The sequence below is a fragment of the Dipodomys spectabilis genome, unplaced genomic scaffold (assembly GCF_019054845.1).
Source record: "Dipodomys spectabilis isolate Male_0828 unplaced genomic scaffold, ASM1905484v1 ptg000394l, whole genome shotgun sequence".
Classification (NCBI taxonomy): domain Eukaryota; kingdom Metazoa; phylum Chordata; class Mammalia; order Rodentia; family Heteromyidae; genus Dipodomys; species Dipodomys spectabilis.
The window spans coordinates 1,290,693-1,309,104 of NW_024871071.1; the positions used below are offsets into that span (position 1 = coordinate 1,290,693).

The following is an 18,412-nucleotide window of genomic DNA, read 5'->3' on the forward strand; positions in this document are numbered from 1 at the left end:
ATGTTGTGTTGGGCACTGGTGGCTCATGTCTATAATGCTAGCTACTCAGGAGGCTGAGGTCTAAAGACCATGGTTCAAAGCCATCCCAGGCAGGAATGTCAGTGAGATTCTTATCTCCAATTAACCACCAGAAAATCGAGTATTGTGGCTCAAGTGGTAGAGCGCTAGTCTTGAGCTAATTTGCTCAGGGACACCACCTAGGCCCAGAGTTCAAGCCCCACAACTCACCAAAATAAATAAATAAATAAAAATAACAAAAGAAATAACTATATATGTAGTTATTATTATGTTCATTTCTGTTTTTTTTGTAGTTAATTGGAGATAAGAGTCTCATGGGTTTTCCTGCCTGGGCTGGCTTTGAACTGCAATCCTCAGATCTCACCTTCCTAGGTAGATAGGATTACAGGTGAGCTGCCAGCACATGGGTTAGATAAGACTTATCTTACATTCCTATATATGTTAAAAAGTGTTTAAAGGGATTTTACTGCCATATTTCACAAATAACATTTCTATACTTTAATGTTTACACAGTATTTACTTTCACAGGAAATGGTTTTCATGTATTGGCTTTTACACTCCTTAAAATTATACTGAGGTAATAATCATTATTACTATTTCACAGATGAATCATAAAGTGAATTGCTTTGATCAATGTTTCACATGTGGTGAGTGGCTGAGTATGGTCTTCAACCCAGAAAGTATGATTTGAATTGTCGTATAGTGAGCATTGAAGCTCAATGTACAGAAACCTGGGTTTTTTTTCCTGCTGGTGAAGACACAGATTTGGCCCAACGATTCCTTGAAGCTGACAGAAAATGCATTTTTAATTAAAAAAAATTACTAGCTTTGACTGCAATATATTGAGGTAAACCAAAAAAGTTTACTAAAAAAAAGTAAGTAAAACCTGTAAGATTCCATTCAGCCTAAAATATATATTCAGGATAAAACCAGATTGTCATTAGTTTAAAACAGAAAATATGACTTGCAACTCCAGCATAGACTTGTGGAGTCAAGAGTATGTAAGACACTGTGATTGATGTAATGTTCTCATGTCAAAAGCCAGTCCACATGTTCTCATGTCAAAAGCCAGTCCACTGTCCAGAATTCGTCTGTGTTCTGGTTTCTTTGCTACTAAGGCAATGGTGAGCAACCTTGTTCTGAAAGTTCAAACCAATTTCATCAAAGCCCTCAAATCTTTCTGGAGAACGGTTTACTACCTAACAGAAGCAGATACCAATCTGGAAGCAGAAGTCACTCTGCTGTTGTCTTTTGAGCCTTGGCAGCATTTTCTAAAATTTTCCTTTTCCATTCATCATAATCTTGTGTCAGATCTTCATCTTTTTGTAGTTTACATTGGATGTCTTCTACCTTCTCTATTTCTATGAGAAAATTATAAAAAGTAATTTCAAAATTCTTACGTTTACAAATGAAATTTTAAAAAGGTAAGCTTAGGGGTTGGGAAGGTGGCTCAGTGGTAGAGCGCTTGCCTTGCATGCATGAGGCCCTGGGTTCGATTCCTCAGTACCACATAAGCAAAAAGAAAAAAAAGCCCGAAGTGGTGCTGTGGCTCAAGTAGTAGAGCGCCAGCCTTGAGCTGAAGAGATGAGGGACAGCGCTCAGACCCAGAGTTCAAGCCCCACGACCAGACCCCCCCCCCCAAAAAAAAGAAGTAAGCTTATTTAAAGTATCAATTTCAGTTGTAAAGAGAGAACACAATGCTGAAATGTAGAAATACCGGTTTTCATTTTCTCTTCCCATCATACTCCAAGTATATTTTTTTCATGCTGAACTTTAAACAGTATTTACTTAACTCTCACCACAATCTTATGAAGTGTGGTGTATTTACCACATTTTGTAGATTAGCAAATTGGGGCTCACAGAAATTGTTATTTTCTTTTTCTTTTTGTCAGTTGTGGGGCTTGAACTCTGGGCCTGAATGCTGTCCCTCAGCTCTTCAGCTCAAGGCTAGTGTTCTACCACTTGAGCTACAATGCCACTTCCGGTTTTCTGGTGGTTTATTGGAGATAAAGAATTTCATGGACTTTCCTGGCTGGCTTTGAACCTCGATCCTCAGATCTCAGCCTCCTGAGTAGCTAGGATTACAGGCGTGAGCCACCAGCGCCCGGCAATTTTTTTTTTGGTCGTGGCCCTGAACTCTGGGCCTGGGTGCTGTCCCTCAACTCTTTAACTCAGAGCTAGCACTCTACCACTTGAGCCACACAGCACCACTTCCGACTTTTTCTGCTTATGTGGGGGCTGAGGAATGGAACCCAGGGCTTCATGCATGCAAGGCAAGCATTCTACCATTGAGCCACCTTCCCAGCCCCTAGGTCTTGTTAAAATCAATAAAAAGTAGTTTAGGTTGGGCACTGGTTGCTCATGCCTGTAATCCTAGCCACTCAGAAAGTTGAGATCTGAAGATTGAAGTCTGAAGCCAGCCCGGGTAGGAAATGTCCATGACTCTTGTTGCCAGTTAACCACCAGAAAATCCAAAGTGGCATTGTGGCTCAAAGGGTAGAGTGCTAGCCTTGGTAGAAAAAGCTTAGAGACAATACCCAGGCCCTGAGTTCAAGGCCCATGGCCTGAGACTGTCTTTATAACTAGACCTTTTTTTTTTTTTAAACAAACTGGAATTTTAGATATTTCTTAATAACTAATAAAAAAACCACCAGCCAGTCACAATCAGCCATCTAGCCAACTGGTTACAATTAGTGATCTACCTGCAAGAATGCCTAAGTAAGGCAAATAACAAGACATTAGCCAGGTTTGTTTCCAGGTTTATATATTAGCTAGGTTTATTTCCAAATTTAATCTATGAAAGCACCCATTTAAAACTCCTGGGATGAGCTCTGTAAATTTGAATGCTGTGTAATTTTGTGAGTACACGCATGTATGCATGTGAGACTGTGAGAGGCAAGGGAAGAGAAGTGAAGCGAAGAGAAAGACAGAGAGAGGGAGGGAGAGAAAATACTGGATTGAATTTAGAGCTGGGTGCTTTCCTTCTTTTCTTTCTGTCAGTCATGGAGTTTGAACTCGGGGCTTAGGCATGTGCCTGAGCTTTTTCTTTCAAGGCTAATTCTCTAGAGTTTTGAGCTGTAGCCCAACATTTTTTTTGGTGGTTAACTGGAGATAAGACTCTCATAGACTTTCCTGCCTGGGTTGGCATCAAACCATGATCCTTCAGATCTCAGCCTCCTGAGTAGGTAGGATTATGGGTGTGAGCCAGGGACACTGGGCTTCCTTTAGCTTTTTCACTTAAGGCCACACTTCTACTTATGGCTTTTTGGTGGTTAACTGAAGATAAAGAGTCTCATATACTTACCTACCCAGGCTGACTTTGAACTGTGAACCTCAGATCTTCTGAGTTGTTCCTTGCTCCAAAACACTCTGTTAAATTTGTCTAAAAACTTTATTTGGTGCCAGTACTAGGGCTTGAATTCAGGGCCTTAAACTCTCCTTAAGATTTTTCTTTTCTTTTCTTTTTTTCCTTAAGATTTTTCACTCAAGGCTACTGCCACCTGCTACAAACTTCCACATTTGGCTCTTGCCACTTAATTGGAAATCAGTCTCCAAGATGTGTTTGCTTGGACTAGCTTAGAACTTTCATCCTCAGAATAGCTTCTGAGTAGCTAGGACTAGCTAGGCATTAGCTAACAGCACTCAGCTTGTCTGAAGCTTTTAACAGTGTCAAATCATGATTTGAACCCTGGCAGTTTGGCTTCAGACATATTCTTTTTTTTTTTTTTTCTGGTCATGGGACTTGAACTCAGGGCCTGGGCTCTGTCCCTGAGCTTTTTCACTCAAGGCTGGGATTCTGCCACTTTGAGCCACAGTACCACTTCAACTTTTCTAGTGGTTAACTGGAGATAAAGGTTTAATGGACTTTCCTGCTGGGCTGGATTTGAACCATGATCCTCAAATCTCAGCCTCCATAGTAGCTAGGTTACAAGTGTAAGCCACCAGCACCTGGCTTTAGACATTTTTTTTGGGGGGGGGGAGGGGGGGTCCGGTCCTAGGGCCTGAACTCTGGGCCTGGGCACTGTCCCTCAACTCTTCAGCTCAAGTCTAGCGTTCTACCACTTGAGCCACAGCGCCACTTCCGGCTTTTTTCTTTTTGTTTATGTGGTGCTGAGGAATCGAACCCAGGGCCTCATGCATGCAAGGCAAGCACTCTACCAGTGAGCCACCTTCCCAACCCCTGGCTTTAGGACATATTCTTAATCACAGTTCTGTTACTTCCATTAATAATTGTTTATAAAGTGAATAATGATCAGGATTTACTCTAAATCTGGCTCTTATGAGAAGAGTTACTCGAACAATACAAGAATATTCATTAATTACACTACATTAATCTCAATATCTGTATATTATAAGTCTTACCCGTAGCTAGTGGTTCAACCATCTTCTTTTTCTTCCTTGGTGGACTACCTAAGTCTCCAGGTGCCTCTTTAAAAAAAGAAGTGTTGTCAATTTTTTTTTCTCCTGTTCACAATTCCAATATTTGGGCATATTTTGGATCACAAAAGTTATGGACCAATGTCTAAGAGAAGATAAATGTGCCCTTCTCTTTTCTTGCTGTTTCTTTTATCAGTCTTAGAATCAGTTCTAATTTAGCTTATGTATGTATGTGAATATTGGAGTATATTAACAGAGAATCCATTTTTCTGGGCATGAACTCATGGAACCACAGGCATTTTAAGTTATTAAACTACTTTACTTGAAAAAAAAAAGAGAAAGCATTTTTCTAACTAAAGCAGCATTTTCCAGCTTGAAAATACTTTTGTTGGGTGTCAATTGCTTATGCCTTTTTTATTTTTTTTGCTGGTCCTGGGATTTGAACTCTGAACCTGGGTGCTGTCTCTGAGCAGCTTTCTTTTTTTTTTTTTTTTGGGGGGGGGTCTGGTTGTGGGGCCTGAACTCTAGGCCTGGGCACTGTTCCTCAGCTCTTCAGCTCAAGGCTAGCGCTCTACCACTTGAGCCACAGCTCCACTTCTGGCTCTTTTCTTTTTGCTTATGTGGTGCTGAGGAATTGAACCCAGGGCCTCAGGCATGCAAGGCAGGCGCTCTACCACTGAGCCACCTTCCCAGCCAGCATCTTTTGTTCAAGTAAAGCCCTCCGTTTACCACATAAGCCACATCATCACTTCTGGCAGTTTTGAGTAGTTTATTGAAGATAAGAGTCTCACAAACTTTCCTGTGTGGGGGGCTGGCTTTGAACCTCAATCTTCAGGTCTCAGCCTCCAGAGTAGCTAGGCTAATAAACCAAACCTGTAAACCTAGCTACTAAGGAGGCTAAGATTTGAACACTGAAGTTCAAAGCCAGCTCCCCCAATCAGGAAAGTCCATGAGACTCTTATTTCCAATTAACCATTAAAAGGCTGGAAGTAGTAGAGCACTAGCCTTGAGCAAAAATCTTAGGCTTAGGCTGGGAATGTGGCTTAGTAGTAGAGTGTTTGCCTGGCATGCATGAATCCCTGGGTTCAATTCCTTATTACAACATAAACAAAGAAAAGCCAGAAGAGGAGCTGTAGTTCAAGTGGTAGAGTGCTAGCCTTGAGCAAAAAGAAGCTTAGGGACAGTGCCTAGGCCCTGAGTTCAAGCTCCAGGACTGGTTAAAAAAAAAATCTTAGGGACAGCACCTATGCCTGGAGTTCAAGCCCCAAGACCACACACACACACACATACACACAAAAGTATGACTTACCAATAAATTCACATTTTCTAATAAGACATTAATACTCCAATAATACATTAATACTCACTGTCCATCTGCTGTCCAATCTTCTCTAACTGTTTACACAGTCGATCAAATATAGCTTTCTTTACACCCGAAGTGGCTGCCATTTTGTTTTTATCCACTTTCAGCTTTAGAATCCTACAAAAGAATTTCACACAATGCTTTGTTCAGGACCAGTATAGTTTTTTTGTTTTGTTTTGTTGTTTTTTTTTTGCAAACCAGATGATAAACTTAGTTTCTTTTGCCTATGATTTGTTAACACCCTCAACTTTTTACCATGTCATTAGCTAGACCCATGGGAATTTATCTTCTAAAGCTTTATTTAGTAAACTGAGAGTTAAAATGCACATAGAATCTACTTTGTAACAAATGGGGTACATAGATATTTGCTGTAGCAGGGGTGGGGAATGTTTGGCCTATTGTTCACACACCCTGCCCCCCAAGCCCCAATCATTCAGTAAATGACAAGATAGACATATGCTTCTTGTCGGTGGCCTGTGGCTGCCTGCCTGTATTAATTATTTTGTATGGCCTGTGAATGATGTTATAATTATCCACATGGTCCTTGGAGCATAAAAGTTCCTCATCCCTATTGGAGCTTCATGCCTCCTCAACTACTTAATAAACTTCTGATGTAATTTGTAGAATGAAAATCATAGTATCTTTAAAACAACTTAATACATGATGCTTGTATTTATATTACAGGAGAATTACAACCTCTTACCCCTCCCACTAATAATCCTCTACAGCAACTACTAATTAAAAAAAAAAAGAGATTTCTCATTCAGGATAATAGACATGTTCAGACCTTTCTTGCTTGGTGTACTATAGTTTCAAAAGTGGGGCTATTTAAACTATTTTCACTGATTTCTGTATTAACAGCCACATTAACTATATGTATGTATCTTCATTGAATTCAAGGGATTTTTTTTTTTTTCCCAGTCCTGGGGCTTGAGCCTGAGGGTCTAGGCACTGTCCCTGAGTTTCTTTTGCTCAAGGGTAGCACTCTACCACTTGAGCCACAGCGCCACTTTTGGCCTTTTCTGTTTATGTGGTATTGAGCAACTGAACCCAGGGCTTCATGTGTGCTTAGGCAAGCATTCTACAACTAAGCCACATTCCCAGCCCTAAAGGGGCATTTTCTTTTTTCTTTTTTTGTCAGTCATGGGGCCTAAACTCTGGACCTGGGCGCTGTCCCTCAGCTCTTCAGCTCAAGGCTAGTGCTCTACCACTTGAGCCATAGTTCCACTTCTGGCTTTTTCTGCTTATGTGGTGTTAAAGAATGGAACCCAGGGCTTCATGCATGTAAGGCAAGCACTCTGCCACTGAGCCATCTTCCCAGCCCCTAAAGGGACATTTTCTATAAATGACAATCACTCCTAGGTTTGTAGCTAGCAGAACCAAAACACCCTTAAATTAGCAGATAGGTAGTGAGAAACCTATTCTTAAAATAACCAAGTATATTCTCCAACCCCCAGGAAGGTATCTGGCAAAATTAAACAAGACAACTTAGGCAAAGATATCAACAATTACTAACATTTCCAGGACAATAACTCAGCATAGACACAGATATTACAGAATGGTTGATAAACTCAAGAGCAGTTGTAATTATTTAATTTTTTTTTTTTGGGGGGGGGGGGGGTGTCCAGTCGTGGGCCTGAACTCTGGGCCTGGGCGCTGTCCCTCAGCTCTTCAGCTCAAGGCTAGCACTCTACCACTTGAGCCACAATGCCACTTCGGGCTTTTTTCCCCTTGCTTATGTGGTGCTGAGGAATCGAACCCAGGGCCTCATGCATGCAAGGCAAGCGCTCTACCACTGAGCCACCTTCCCAGCCCCAATTGTATTTAAAAAATAATTAAAAATCGCTGGGTGCCAGTGGCTCATGCCTGTAATCTTAGCTACTCAGGAGGCCAAGATTTGAGGATTGTGGTTCAAAGCTAGCCTGGGCAGGAAAGTCTGTGAGACTCTTATCTCCAATTAACACCAGAAAACCAGAAGTGGTGATCTGACTCAAGTGGTAGAACACTAGCCTTGAGCTGAAGAGCTGAGGGACAGTGCCCCAGGCCCAGAGTTCAAGCCCCACGACTGACTAAAAAAAAAAAAAATTAAAGCCGGGCGCTGGTGGCTCACGCCTGTAATCCTAGCTACTCAGGAGGCTGAGATCTGAGGACTGCGGTTCAAAGCCAGCCCGGGCAGGAGAGACCGTGAGACTCTTATCTCCAATAAACCACTAGAAAACCGGAAGTGGCGCTGTGGCTCAAGTGGTAGAGCGCTAGCCTTGAGCTGAAGAGCTGAGGGACAGCGCCCAGGCCCAGAGTTCAAGCCCCACAACCGACAAAAAAAAAAAAAAAAAAAAATTAAAAATCACATATGACCACAGTTCTGAGAGACTTTATCACTCATGAAAAGCAAACTTTGAAATTAGAAACCCAGCTTACATATATGGCCTGCCACTTAGCAAATGAATTTCTGGCAACACTAGTTCCAACTGTCAGCTACACTGTGGGATAAACAGAGAATCTGGCCACTTGGCTACTATTCCTTGTGTTATCTGTAAGGGAAAATATGCTCTGTGTTGAAATCAACTAATTGGCAGTGTTCTATGAGAATGAAAGAGTCACTTAAAAATTGAGAACTTACTTGCATGCTGAAAGTAGTGCAGCAGTGGTGAACAGAGGCCTGGATAAGTCAAGATCTACTTGCTGTGTCTGGGGAAGACTGGCTTCATAGCTAGAGCAGATTAGTGTTTGGAAAATTATTTGTAAGAAAACATTTCAAACGTGGCTGAAAATACAAAACAGAACTAACAATGTTTATGACATAAGTCTTTTTGTCACTTTAGCATCTTAATTATTTATTTGTTGCATTAGTGGAGTTGCTAAGCAGGTTGAGGCATGCCTCCAGATCTTTTTGCTCTAGTTATTTTGCTATAGGGTTTTCTGTCCAGCCAACCTTGGTTTAAAATGTGCCCATTCATATTTCCTGTTATAAATGGGATATAAATGACCAGCTTTTTCTGTTGAGATGGAGTCTCTCCAATTTTTTGCCTGGAATGGTCTAGAAACATAATCCTCCCAAATAGCAAGGATTAATGGAAGTTCCTCAGAATTGATCACTGGGTAGTTGTGCTTATTTATCAATATGGGCTTTAAGTTTCAGTATGCTCATACCTTTGTAGAATCTTTGAAGCCATGTTCACTGCTTCTGTACAGCTAAACTGTACACTGAGGTCTCTTATTCCAATATTTGAGTTCAGGCCCAGTAAACACTCAAAAGATTTAAGATAGCTCTGGTACATCTTCTTGTTCAAACCAGAAAGTTTAATTAAATAAGCCTTTGAAAGAAAAAGCACATATAAGTTCTATATATTATATAGAATATATATAGAGTAAGTAGCATCAGGTATTCAAAATTAATTCTGTGACAAATGACTCTATACACAAAGGCTTAGCTTCATTTAAGAAAAAAACCTAGTCTGGGAATGTGGCTTAGTGGTAGAGTGCTTGTGTAGAATGAATGAAGCCATGGGTTCAATTCCTCAGTACCACATAAACAGAAAAAGGCTGGAAGTGGTGCTGTTCTCAAGTGGTAGAGTACTAGCCTTGAGCACAGAGAGGCTCAGGGACAGTGTCCAGGCCCTGTGAGTTCAAGCCCCAGGACTGGCAAAAACAAACCAACAACTCCCCCCCCCCAAAAAAAAAATCAGTAAAAAAAATCAGTAATCATATCAAGAAGACTTTTGCTTTCTAGGAGCTCATTCTTTAGAGACAGGTATATGTATACAAAGATAATTTTAGTATTAACATGTCCAAGCTGTTAGAATAAAAACAATAGGAAAGATACACATATGATTACTTGTTTTTCAGCAGTGTCAATGTGAAAATTATTGAGAAAACAATGAGGGAGGTAATGGGAATAAAGTGAGGGTGAAGTAGAGATAGCAAAGGGAGAGGAGGATTAATCAAGGAGACAAACATAAGGATCCACCATGTGGGAAATGAATCCTAACTAGAAGAGTTAAAATAGAAAGCTTCAAAATCAATGGATACGAAGGATGATGTAAGACAACTTGCAGAACATTCTAGGAAAAGAATGGGAAGTTATTAATTAGCAAAGCCATAAGTTATTAAAGTACAGAAATGTGTTGACCAAGCATCATAGTTTGAAGTCAGAGTTGAAGAGAGTATTTTTTTAAAGAAAAAAACCAGACCATTTAAGAGTATATTCATTATGACAAAAATACTGTGCTGTGTTATATATAGTATATGAAATGGATATTCTCATGTCCATTTCATAGATCAAAGGCTCATAGAGCTATCAATGGTGATAAGAATTGGTTTCTCAACACGTGAAACTTCCTAACTCCAAAGCTGTTTTTCTCAACTATTTTGCAACCAGGATAAAAGAAACATGAAAACTGGGTGCTGATGACTAACACCTGTAATCCTAGCTGCTCAGGAGGTTGAGATCTGAGGACTGAGGTTTGAAGCCAGCTCAGGCAGAAAAGTCCCCAAGAGACTCTTCTTCAATGAACCACTCAAAAACCGGAAGTGGTGCTGTAGCTCAAAGTGGTAGAGCATGAGCCTTGAGCAGGGACAGTGTCCAGGGCCTGAGTTCAAGCCCCACAACTGACAAAAAACAAAAACTAAAAATATGCACACATTTTAAAATATGTGCTTTAGAAGTATAATGCTATAACCAGGGGCTGATCATGCTGGTAGCTCCATAGCTACTTGGGAGGCTCAGATTTGAGGACTATAGTTCAAAGCCAGCCCAGGCAGGAAAGTCCATGCGACTCTCATCTCCAACTAACCAGCAAAAAGCTGAAGTGGAACTGTGGCTAAAGTGGTAGAATGGAAGCCTTGAGTGGAAAAAGCTAATTCAAGCCCCAGTACTGATACCCTTCATCCTCCCCACAAAAGTATATAATAGCAGCATGAAAGATGAACTTCATTAAGAAAGAGAGAATCAGAGTAACTAAATAAACACACTGCATTTTTTTCCCTAACTGGATAAAATGACTCTGAAGTTTATTTAGAATAACTCAGGGCATACAGGAAAAGCTTAAAAACTAAGAGTTTTGACCAAGTCTTGTCCAACTAAAAATTAAAATGCAATTGTTAAGCTTTAGTGTTGCATAAGATTATTTGGACACTAAATGGGATGTACTTACCCTGTCCAAGGGGTACTTCATATAGGAAGCTGCAAGGTCTAGGCACATGACTGCATTGCTGGTTTCTGTAGTATGTGCAGACAGACTGATACATTTCACCTGGGATAGTCGCAGGTACTCTTCTGCTTTCCTGGTTTATAAGGGCAATGCATTCACTAAAACTGTTTCAAAAGTTTGTCTTTGTCTGACCTAGGTAAACATTGGTGGATTTCATCCTGGAACCAATTACTGTGCAAGTTTATTTGGGGCTGGGAAAGTAACTCATATTCTTTGGGGAGAGGAAATCCTCAAAGACAGGACCACAGCTCTGACACCAGACATCCATATACCTAACAGAGTGCTTTCTGGCAAAAGTAAGTTCAGTACCTCCAAAAACCAAGCCCCTCAGCCAGGGTTCCGTGGCTCACGCCTGGAATCCGAGCTACTCAGGAGGCTGCGATTGGAGGATCACAGGCGAGTTTTTTTTCTCGAAGTAGGCCCCAAGTTTCCCTCATCCCGGCGCTCCTTGTTCAGCACCAACAGTGGCGCGGGAAGGACTCCTGAGAAGGACCCGGACCGTAAGGCATGGGTCTCTCTCTCGGCGAGAACACCCGGACTCACCTCAGCACCTCAGGTTCCGAAAGTCCTAGGCGCGGGGCTAAGCACGGGATCAGTCCCGATCCCATGGCGCCAACCAAAACGACTCCCGCGCACAGTTACCGTGGGACGAAACCCAACGCGGTAGCAGCGCTGGCCAGTGAGCGTCAGGGCCAACCCCTGGCGCAATTAGATTGGTTGAAACGCGACAAAGAGGCTGTCCCTTACACCAAGCGTAGTCTTTCCTACGCGCACGCGCATGAACCAGTGCGGTATCCTGGGTGAATACCGTGGACCTTGTAGACAGCTTCTCTTTTTATTCCTTCCTTCAAAACAAACTCGCTAAACACCATTTTCTCAGCCTTTCTGCTCGGCAGAAGAATACCAATTGCGGCCCTGCATCCCTCCGGCTCACACCCACATTCTATGAATAGACTAACTGGCGCCTCGGCCCGTCAGCCTAGCGTGAAGGGCCAAGAGCCAATAAACACGCGAGATTTGGATTCCTAGAAACCGTCCAATCCACGAATCACGTGCAGAGCGTGGAGGCGGGCCTAGGAGGGGCGGGGCTTGGAGGGGCCGCAGCGTCACCTGACCGGGGGAGGCTCTCCGCGGCGTTCGGGGCTGCTGGCTGCTGGCTCAGTGGAGTCGCCATGGTGAGTGATGTGGGGGTGGTGGGCTCCAGGCCGACCCTTCTCGCAGTCCTTGCTTTTTCCCACCGGCCCAAAGACCCGCGGACTGAGTATAGGGGGCCCGCAGCCTTATCGGGGCTAGAACCACCCTGGTTGGCCTGCAGGGTAGGAGTCGGAACGAAGAAGGCCGCAAGCTGGTTGCTCCGGGCCCGGGTGGGCGGCGGCTCCTGGCTGCGGCGATTGATCAGGCGGCTCCTCTGAAGGGGGGTGGCTGAGCCAGGAGGTTCTGGGTGCCTATGAAGGCCTCTTAAGTGGAATCGGCCACCTGGGAGCCTGTGTCAGGTCTGAGCGAATGGCCAGGTTGGGGGCGAACGGAGCGCCTGAGTCTGCGAGGTGGTGGCGCTGGGACCCGCCCAAATGTTGCATTTTCACCTTTGTGCTTAGCTGTGTTCGTCCGGCCCCACGGGCTTTTCCCCTTCAGTAAACATATTCCACGGGGTCCGCCGTGGTTTCCTTGTCTTTCGTGGCCGTATGGCCCTTGTTTGCAGTGGTTGCCAGAGAATTCTAGGAACTTGCTTAGGGATTTCCTGAAAGCATTCTTTCTGTCTTCCACTAATCCTAACAGCTGGAAAGGCTGGTGCTTGTTTCTTCTGACATTTGTTCATTGCGGACTGACCCTGTCTCACTCGTTTCCTCACTGATGATATCCAAGTACTTTACGTGGATTTTACGCCCACAAGTAGTCATGCTCCTTAGGACCTCTCTGTCATGGCAGCAAATAGTGGTGTGTGTGGCTTTGGCCTACTAAACTTGAACTTCCTCAAAATATGAACCTAGAGTTTGATGTAGTTTCCACCGTATAAATTTTTGGTGGTATTGGTATGCTGTGAGTATTAATATCTCATTCATAGATTTCACTTTGAATATATAAATAGGAGATAACAAGAATAAATCTTTGACATATACAACTTTCCTAATATAGTATCTTACAGAATCATGTTTCTTATTTCTTAGATTTTTTTTCTTGCAATTGGAAATTGATACATGATTAGTGTAAAGTTTTAACTTTTGTCTGGATTCTCAACATTAATTAGTTATCATTTATAGTGTTTAATAAAGGAAACATTTGATGAATTACTGTGTACTCCAGTTCCATGCTGAGTAAACCAAATAGGAATAGTGAATCACACATGGTCCAGTTCTTATAAATATTATTGGGAAAAGAAACCTGTCACAGCCACTTTCTCTATGCCTTGATTAAGTAAGTCTTTGAGTGTCACTGTTGCATCTGGAAAGAAATCTTGATTTCCTTGGTCCTTCCCAGTCCTAAAAATGTAGAATGGTTCAGTTAATCAAATATTTGTGTGCTTTAGTGCCATGACTTTGCTAGTCAGTGAGTCCAAATAAATGGAGGGGACCTGCTTGTGGAACTTCCTGTAATGCAGTGTGAGGGCTGCTTTATGTCAGTGTCAACTCCGTGCTTTCGATTCTTGGAAGAGAGTTTTGCCTGGGAAATTTGGGAAAAACTACAGGAGATAGCATGTGGGTTAATTTTGAGGAAGATAAGCAGAAATTCTTCATGTGGACAAGAAAGATTATTTCCAATAGATGAAGCTGAGAATAGTTAAAATTTCATGGTGTGGGGCTGGGAAGGTGGCTCAGTGGTAGAGCGCTTGCCTTGCATGCATGAGGCCCTGGGTTCGATTCCTCAGCACCACATAAGCAAAAAAGAAAAAAACCGGAAGTAGCGCTGTGGCTCAAGTGGTAGAGCGCTAGCCTTGAGCTGAAGAGCTGAGGGACAGTGCCCAGGCCTAGAGTTCAGGCCCCACAACCGGACCAAAAAAAAAAAAAAAATTCATGGTGTGTTTCATCATAGGATTCCTTCAGTACTAGTACATTAGTACAAATCTGTTATTCAGATTATGGGGTTCTTTGTTTTGGACCTTGAACCTGCTTGAGTCTAAAGGTAATCATTGTAAGAGAGCTACATTCCCTTGCCCAAACAACAACAACAATAATAATAATTTGTGCCAGTACTAAGGCTTGAACTTGGCCTGTGTTCTGTCTCTGAGCTTTTTTGCCCAAGATGAGTGCTCTACCTCTAATGGCGCCACAGATTCATTGAGTTTTTTGGTTGTTAATTGATTGGAGATGAGAGTCTCATCAAATTTCTTGCCTGGTCTAGTTTTGAACCTTGATCCTCAAATCTCCTCCTGATTAGCTAGGATTATAGGCATTAGCCACCCGTGGCCCAGTTCCCAAATCATCATCTTCTTCCCCCTTCCTTCTCTTCCCCTTCCCTCCTTTCTTCGTTGGATTTGCACTGTGGGTCTGGGTACTGTCCCTGGATGATTCATACTTAGAGTTCCGTTTCTGCTGTGATCCTCAGGTGATCTCTCTCTCTCTCTCTCTCTCTCTCTCTCTCTCTCTTCCTCTTCCTTTCCCCTCTCCCTCCCCCTCTCTTCATCTAGCATTCTTATCAGTTGAGCCATAGCTCCACTACTTCTTTCTTCCTCCTCTTCCTCCTCCTCTTCCCTCTCCTCTCTTCTTCCTCCTCCTCCTCCTCCTCCTCTCTCCTCTCTCCTTCTCCTTCTTATTCTCCTTTTTCTTCTTCGTTTTATTGGAAATGAGTCTCACAAACTTTTTTGCCTGGGCTGGCTTTCAACCTGGAATCTAAAGAGCTCAGCTTCCTGAATTGCTTGAATTTATTTAGTGTTTGAAATAGAGAAATGCTAACTTGCTACAATATGAATGAATCTTGAAGAGATTAAGCTAAGTAAAATAAATCAAGCACAAAAGGGCAAAGAGTCTTATGATTTCATGAACGTGAGGTAACTTGAGTAGTAAAAACAGAGAAAGTAGAACTGTTTGAGACAGGACAGAAAGTTATTGTTTAAAAGATAGAGAGTCCTTCCATCTGGAAAGATTTAAATAACCTGTTGGAGATAAAGGTGGTAATAACTGTACTAATTGGATATGTCAATTTTTTTTTTTTTTTTGTCGGTCGTGGGGCTTGAACTCTGGGCCTGGGTGCTGTCCCTCAGCTCTTCAGCTCAAGGAGAGCGCTCTACCACTTGAGCTACAGCGCCACTTCCGTTTTCTGGTGGTTTATTGGAGATAGGAGTCTCACGGTCTCTCCTGCCCGGGCTGACTTTGAACCGCGATCCTCAGATCTCAGCCTCCTGAGTAGCTAGGATTACAGGCGTGAGCCACCAGCGCCCGGCGGATATGTCAATTTTATTGTTATAAAATGTCATGTATCAAAGTTTATTGTTTGAATGTAATGAAATCCATTGCTTTTCATAATTGCTATCTATTACATGCATAGGTAAGGAGCCAAAAATAAAAATCAAACCAAAGGCAAAGATAGGGTGGCTTTACTAAAGTTCTCCGAGGACTAGCACATGAGGAATAATAACTTCCAAATCCTTAAATGCTTAAATACTGTCATTCTCCTTACCACTGAAACCAGCATTTTATGTAACAGCTCTGCCATATAAATTAATGTTAACATTAAAAGTTTTAAGTTAACATTAACTTTAAGTTAACTTTAAGTTAACATTAAAAGGTACTTTTTCCTTTTTTGTTTTTGTTTTTTATTCAATCTTGGGGCTTGAACTCAGGACCTGGGCACTATCCTTGTGTTCTTTTGCTTGAGGGTACTCTGCCGCTTTGAGCCACAGATGCACTTTTGGTTTTCTGGTGGCTAATTGGAAATAAGAGTCTTATGGACGTTCCTGCCCAGGCTGGCTTCAAACTGCAGTCCTCAGATCTCAAGCTTTCTGAGTAGCTAGGATTACAGGCATGAGCCACCAGTGTTTGGCAGCACATTTTTCTTTTTTCATATATATTTTTTATTGTAAAAATACTGTATAGAGGGGTTACAGTAGGGTAATGAGTACATTTCCTATGGAGCATTGTTATCTCCTCCTTTGTTTTTCCCCTACCATCCCTTTTCTCCCCACCTCCCAAACTCTGCCCTCCCCATCCCGCCCCCAAATTGTAAAGTTCGTTTTCAACATAGTGTCTTGTACATCTCATTGTTACAGTGGGTCAACCTGTGTCCTTATTTAAGCATTTTGTTATATCCCTTCCCCTCCCCAAATTATAAAAATGTATATACAAGATGCAGGATATGGGAATCAGATACAATGAAAACAGGGGTGGAATCAGATTCAGTGAAAACGGGTTATACTGTGGGGGAAGAACATAAAAAAGAAAAGAATCACTAGTGCATTATAAGTACATTAAAAACAATAGCAAGAAAGAAAAAAAAACACTTGTGTCTCTTTCTTGGGGTCCATTTCGCTTAACATCATCTTATATGGTCATACGTACATAGCTTTTGACCTTTTTTGCTTGTCCTAGACATGTACTAGTTATTGCAAATAAGGGAAACCATGAGACCTATGTTTCTTTGGGCTTGGCTTACTTCACTTAATATAATTTTTTCCAGGAAGTGACGCTGTAGCTCAAGTGGTAGAGCGGTCGCCTTGAGCTGAAGAGCTGAGGGACAGTGCCTAGGCCCAGAGTTCAAGCCCCACGACCAAGAAAAAAAAACAAAAACAATATAATTTTTTCCAAGTCCTTCTATTTCCTAATGAATGGGGTGATGTCATTCTTTCTGATGGAGGCATACAATTCCAGTGTGTGTGTGTGTGTGTGTGTGTGTGTGTGTGTGTGTGTGTGTGTGTGTGTGTGTGTGTTTGTGTGTGTGTATATATATATATATAATGTATATATGTGTATATATGTGGCATATATTTGTATATATACATATATATGTATATATACATATATATATATATATATATATATGTGCATACCACATTTTCTGTGTTTTTTTTTGGTCATGGGCCTGAACTCTGGGCCTGGGTGCTGTCTCTCAGCTCTTCAGCTCAAGGCTAGCGCTCTACCACTTGAGCCACAGCACCACTTCCGACTTTTTCTGCTTCTGTGGTACTGAGGAATGATGGAACCCAAGGCCTCATGCATGCAAGGCAAGCACTTTACCACTGAGCCACCTTCCCAGCCCTTTTAGAATACATTTCTTTTTTTTTTTTTGGTTGGTCCTGGGGCCTGAATTCTAGGCCTGGGCACTGTCCCTCAGCTCTTCTGCTCAAGGTGAGTGCTCTACCACTTGACCCACAGCACCATTTCCGGCTTTTTCTGCTTATGTGGTGCTGAGGAATGGAACCCACGGGCTCACAAGGCAAGCACTCTACCACTGGGCCACCTTTCCAGCCCCACATACCACATTTTTTAAAATCCATTCATCTACTGAGGGGCATCTGGTTTGGCTCCATATCTTAGCTATGGTGAATAATGGGCAGCACTTTTTTCTTTGAAAATGAAGAGTAGTTGCAGTAGTACTCGGTTATTTATTCAGCTCTTATTCTCTTTCTAAAATCAAAAGTTTTTTTTTTTTTGCCGTGCTGTCCTTCAGCTCTTCAAGACTAGCACTGTACCACTTGAGCCATAGTTCTACTTCTGGCTTTTTCTGTGTATGTGGTGCTGAGGAATTGAACCCAGGGCCTCATGTATGCAAGGCAAGCACTCTACCACTGAGCCACCTTCCCAGCCCCAGAGTTTTAATTTTTATAAACTACTAGTGTTCAGAAGTAGTTTATATGGTTTGTATTTCTTTGTTAATCTCAAAATGAAATGTTGTTTGTTTGCTTGTTTTTATGAAACAGACTAGATTTTGCTTTCATGTTTAGGTATAGGTCTTTGCCTTTCATATTTTTTAACTCATTGTGTAAGAGACATTTTATCTTTTTTTTGGGGGGGGGGGGGTCTGGTCGAGAAGCCTGAACTCTGGGCCTGGGCGCTGTCCCTCAGCTCTTCAGCTCAAGGCTAGCGCTTTACCACTTCAGCCACTGCACCACTTCCGGTTTTTTTTTCTTTTTGCTTATGTGGTGCTGAGGAATCAAACCCAGGGCCTCATGCATGCAAGGCAAGCACTCTACCACTGAGCCCCAAGACATTTTATCTTTAGTCAAAAAAAATTTTTTTTGGTTGGTCATGGGGCTTGAACTCTGTGCCTGGGTGCTATCCCTCAGCACTTTCGCTCAAAGCCAACACGCTACCAACTTGAGCCACAGCCACAGCACCATTTCTGGTTTTCTAAGTGGCTTGTTTAGAGATAAGAATTTCATGGACTTTTCTGCCTGGGCTGGCTTTGAACCTCTCAGGAGGCTGAGATTGGAGGATCATGGTTTGAAGCCAGCCCAGGCAGGAAAGTCCATGAGACTCTTACCTTCAACTAACCACCAAAAGCCAGAAGTGGAGCT

The 18,412-nt window shown here is 42.3% G+C and overlaps 2 protein-coding genes across 2 annotated transcripts in view; one reads left to right on the forward strand and one right to left on the reverse strand.

Moving 5' to 3' along the window:
• Positions 1-492: 492 nt before the first annotated feature.
• On the reverse strand, positions 493-11,787 carry Orc6 (origin recognition complex subunit 6). Its single transcript, XM_042667363.1, has 7 exons — positions 11,512-11,787; positions 10,912-11,041; positions 8,909-9,072; positions 8,379-8,468; positions 5,763-5,875; positions 4,381-4,446; positions 493-1,379 (listed from the first exon to the last, which is right to left on the reverse strand). The coding sequence occupies exons 1-7, from the start codon at positions 11,574-11,576 to the stop codon at positions 1,252-1,254; spliced, it is 756 nt and encodes a 251-aa protein (XP_042523297.1). The 5' UTR covers positions 11,577-11,787; the 3' UTR covers positions 493-1,251.
• Positions 11,788-12,052: 265 nt separating this feature from the next.
• The window catches only part of Vps35 (VPS35 retromer complex component), a 40,584-nt gene continuing 34,224 nt past the window's right edge, over positions 12,053-18,412 (forward strand). The window contains exon 1 of the mRNA XM_042667362.1: positions 12,053-12,143. Within this exon, the coding sequence (XP_042523296.1) occupies positions 12,141-12,143 (3 nt within the window). The 5' untranslated portion in view covers positions 12,053-12,140. The remainder of the gene's footprint in view (positions 12,144-18,412) is intronic.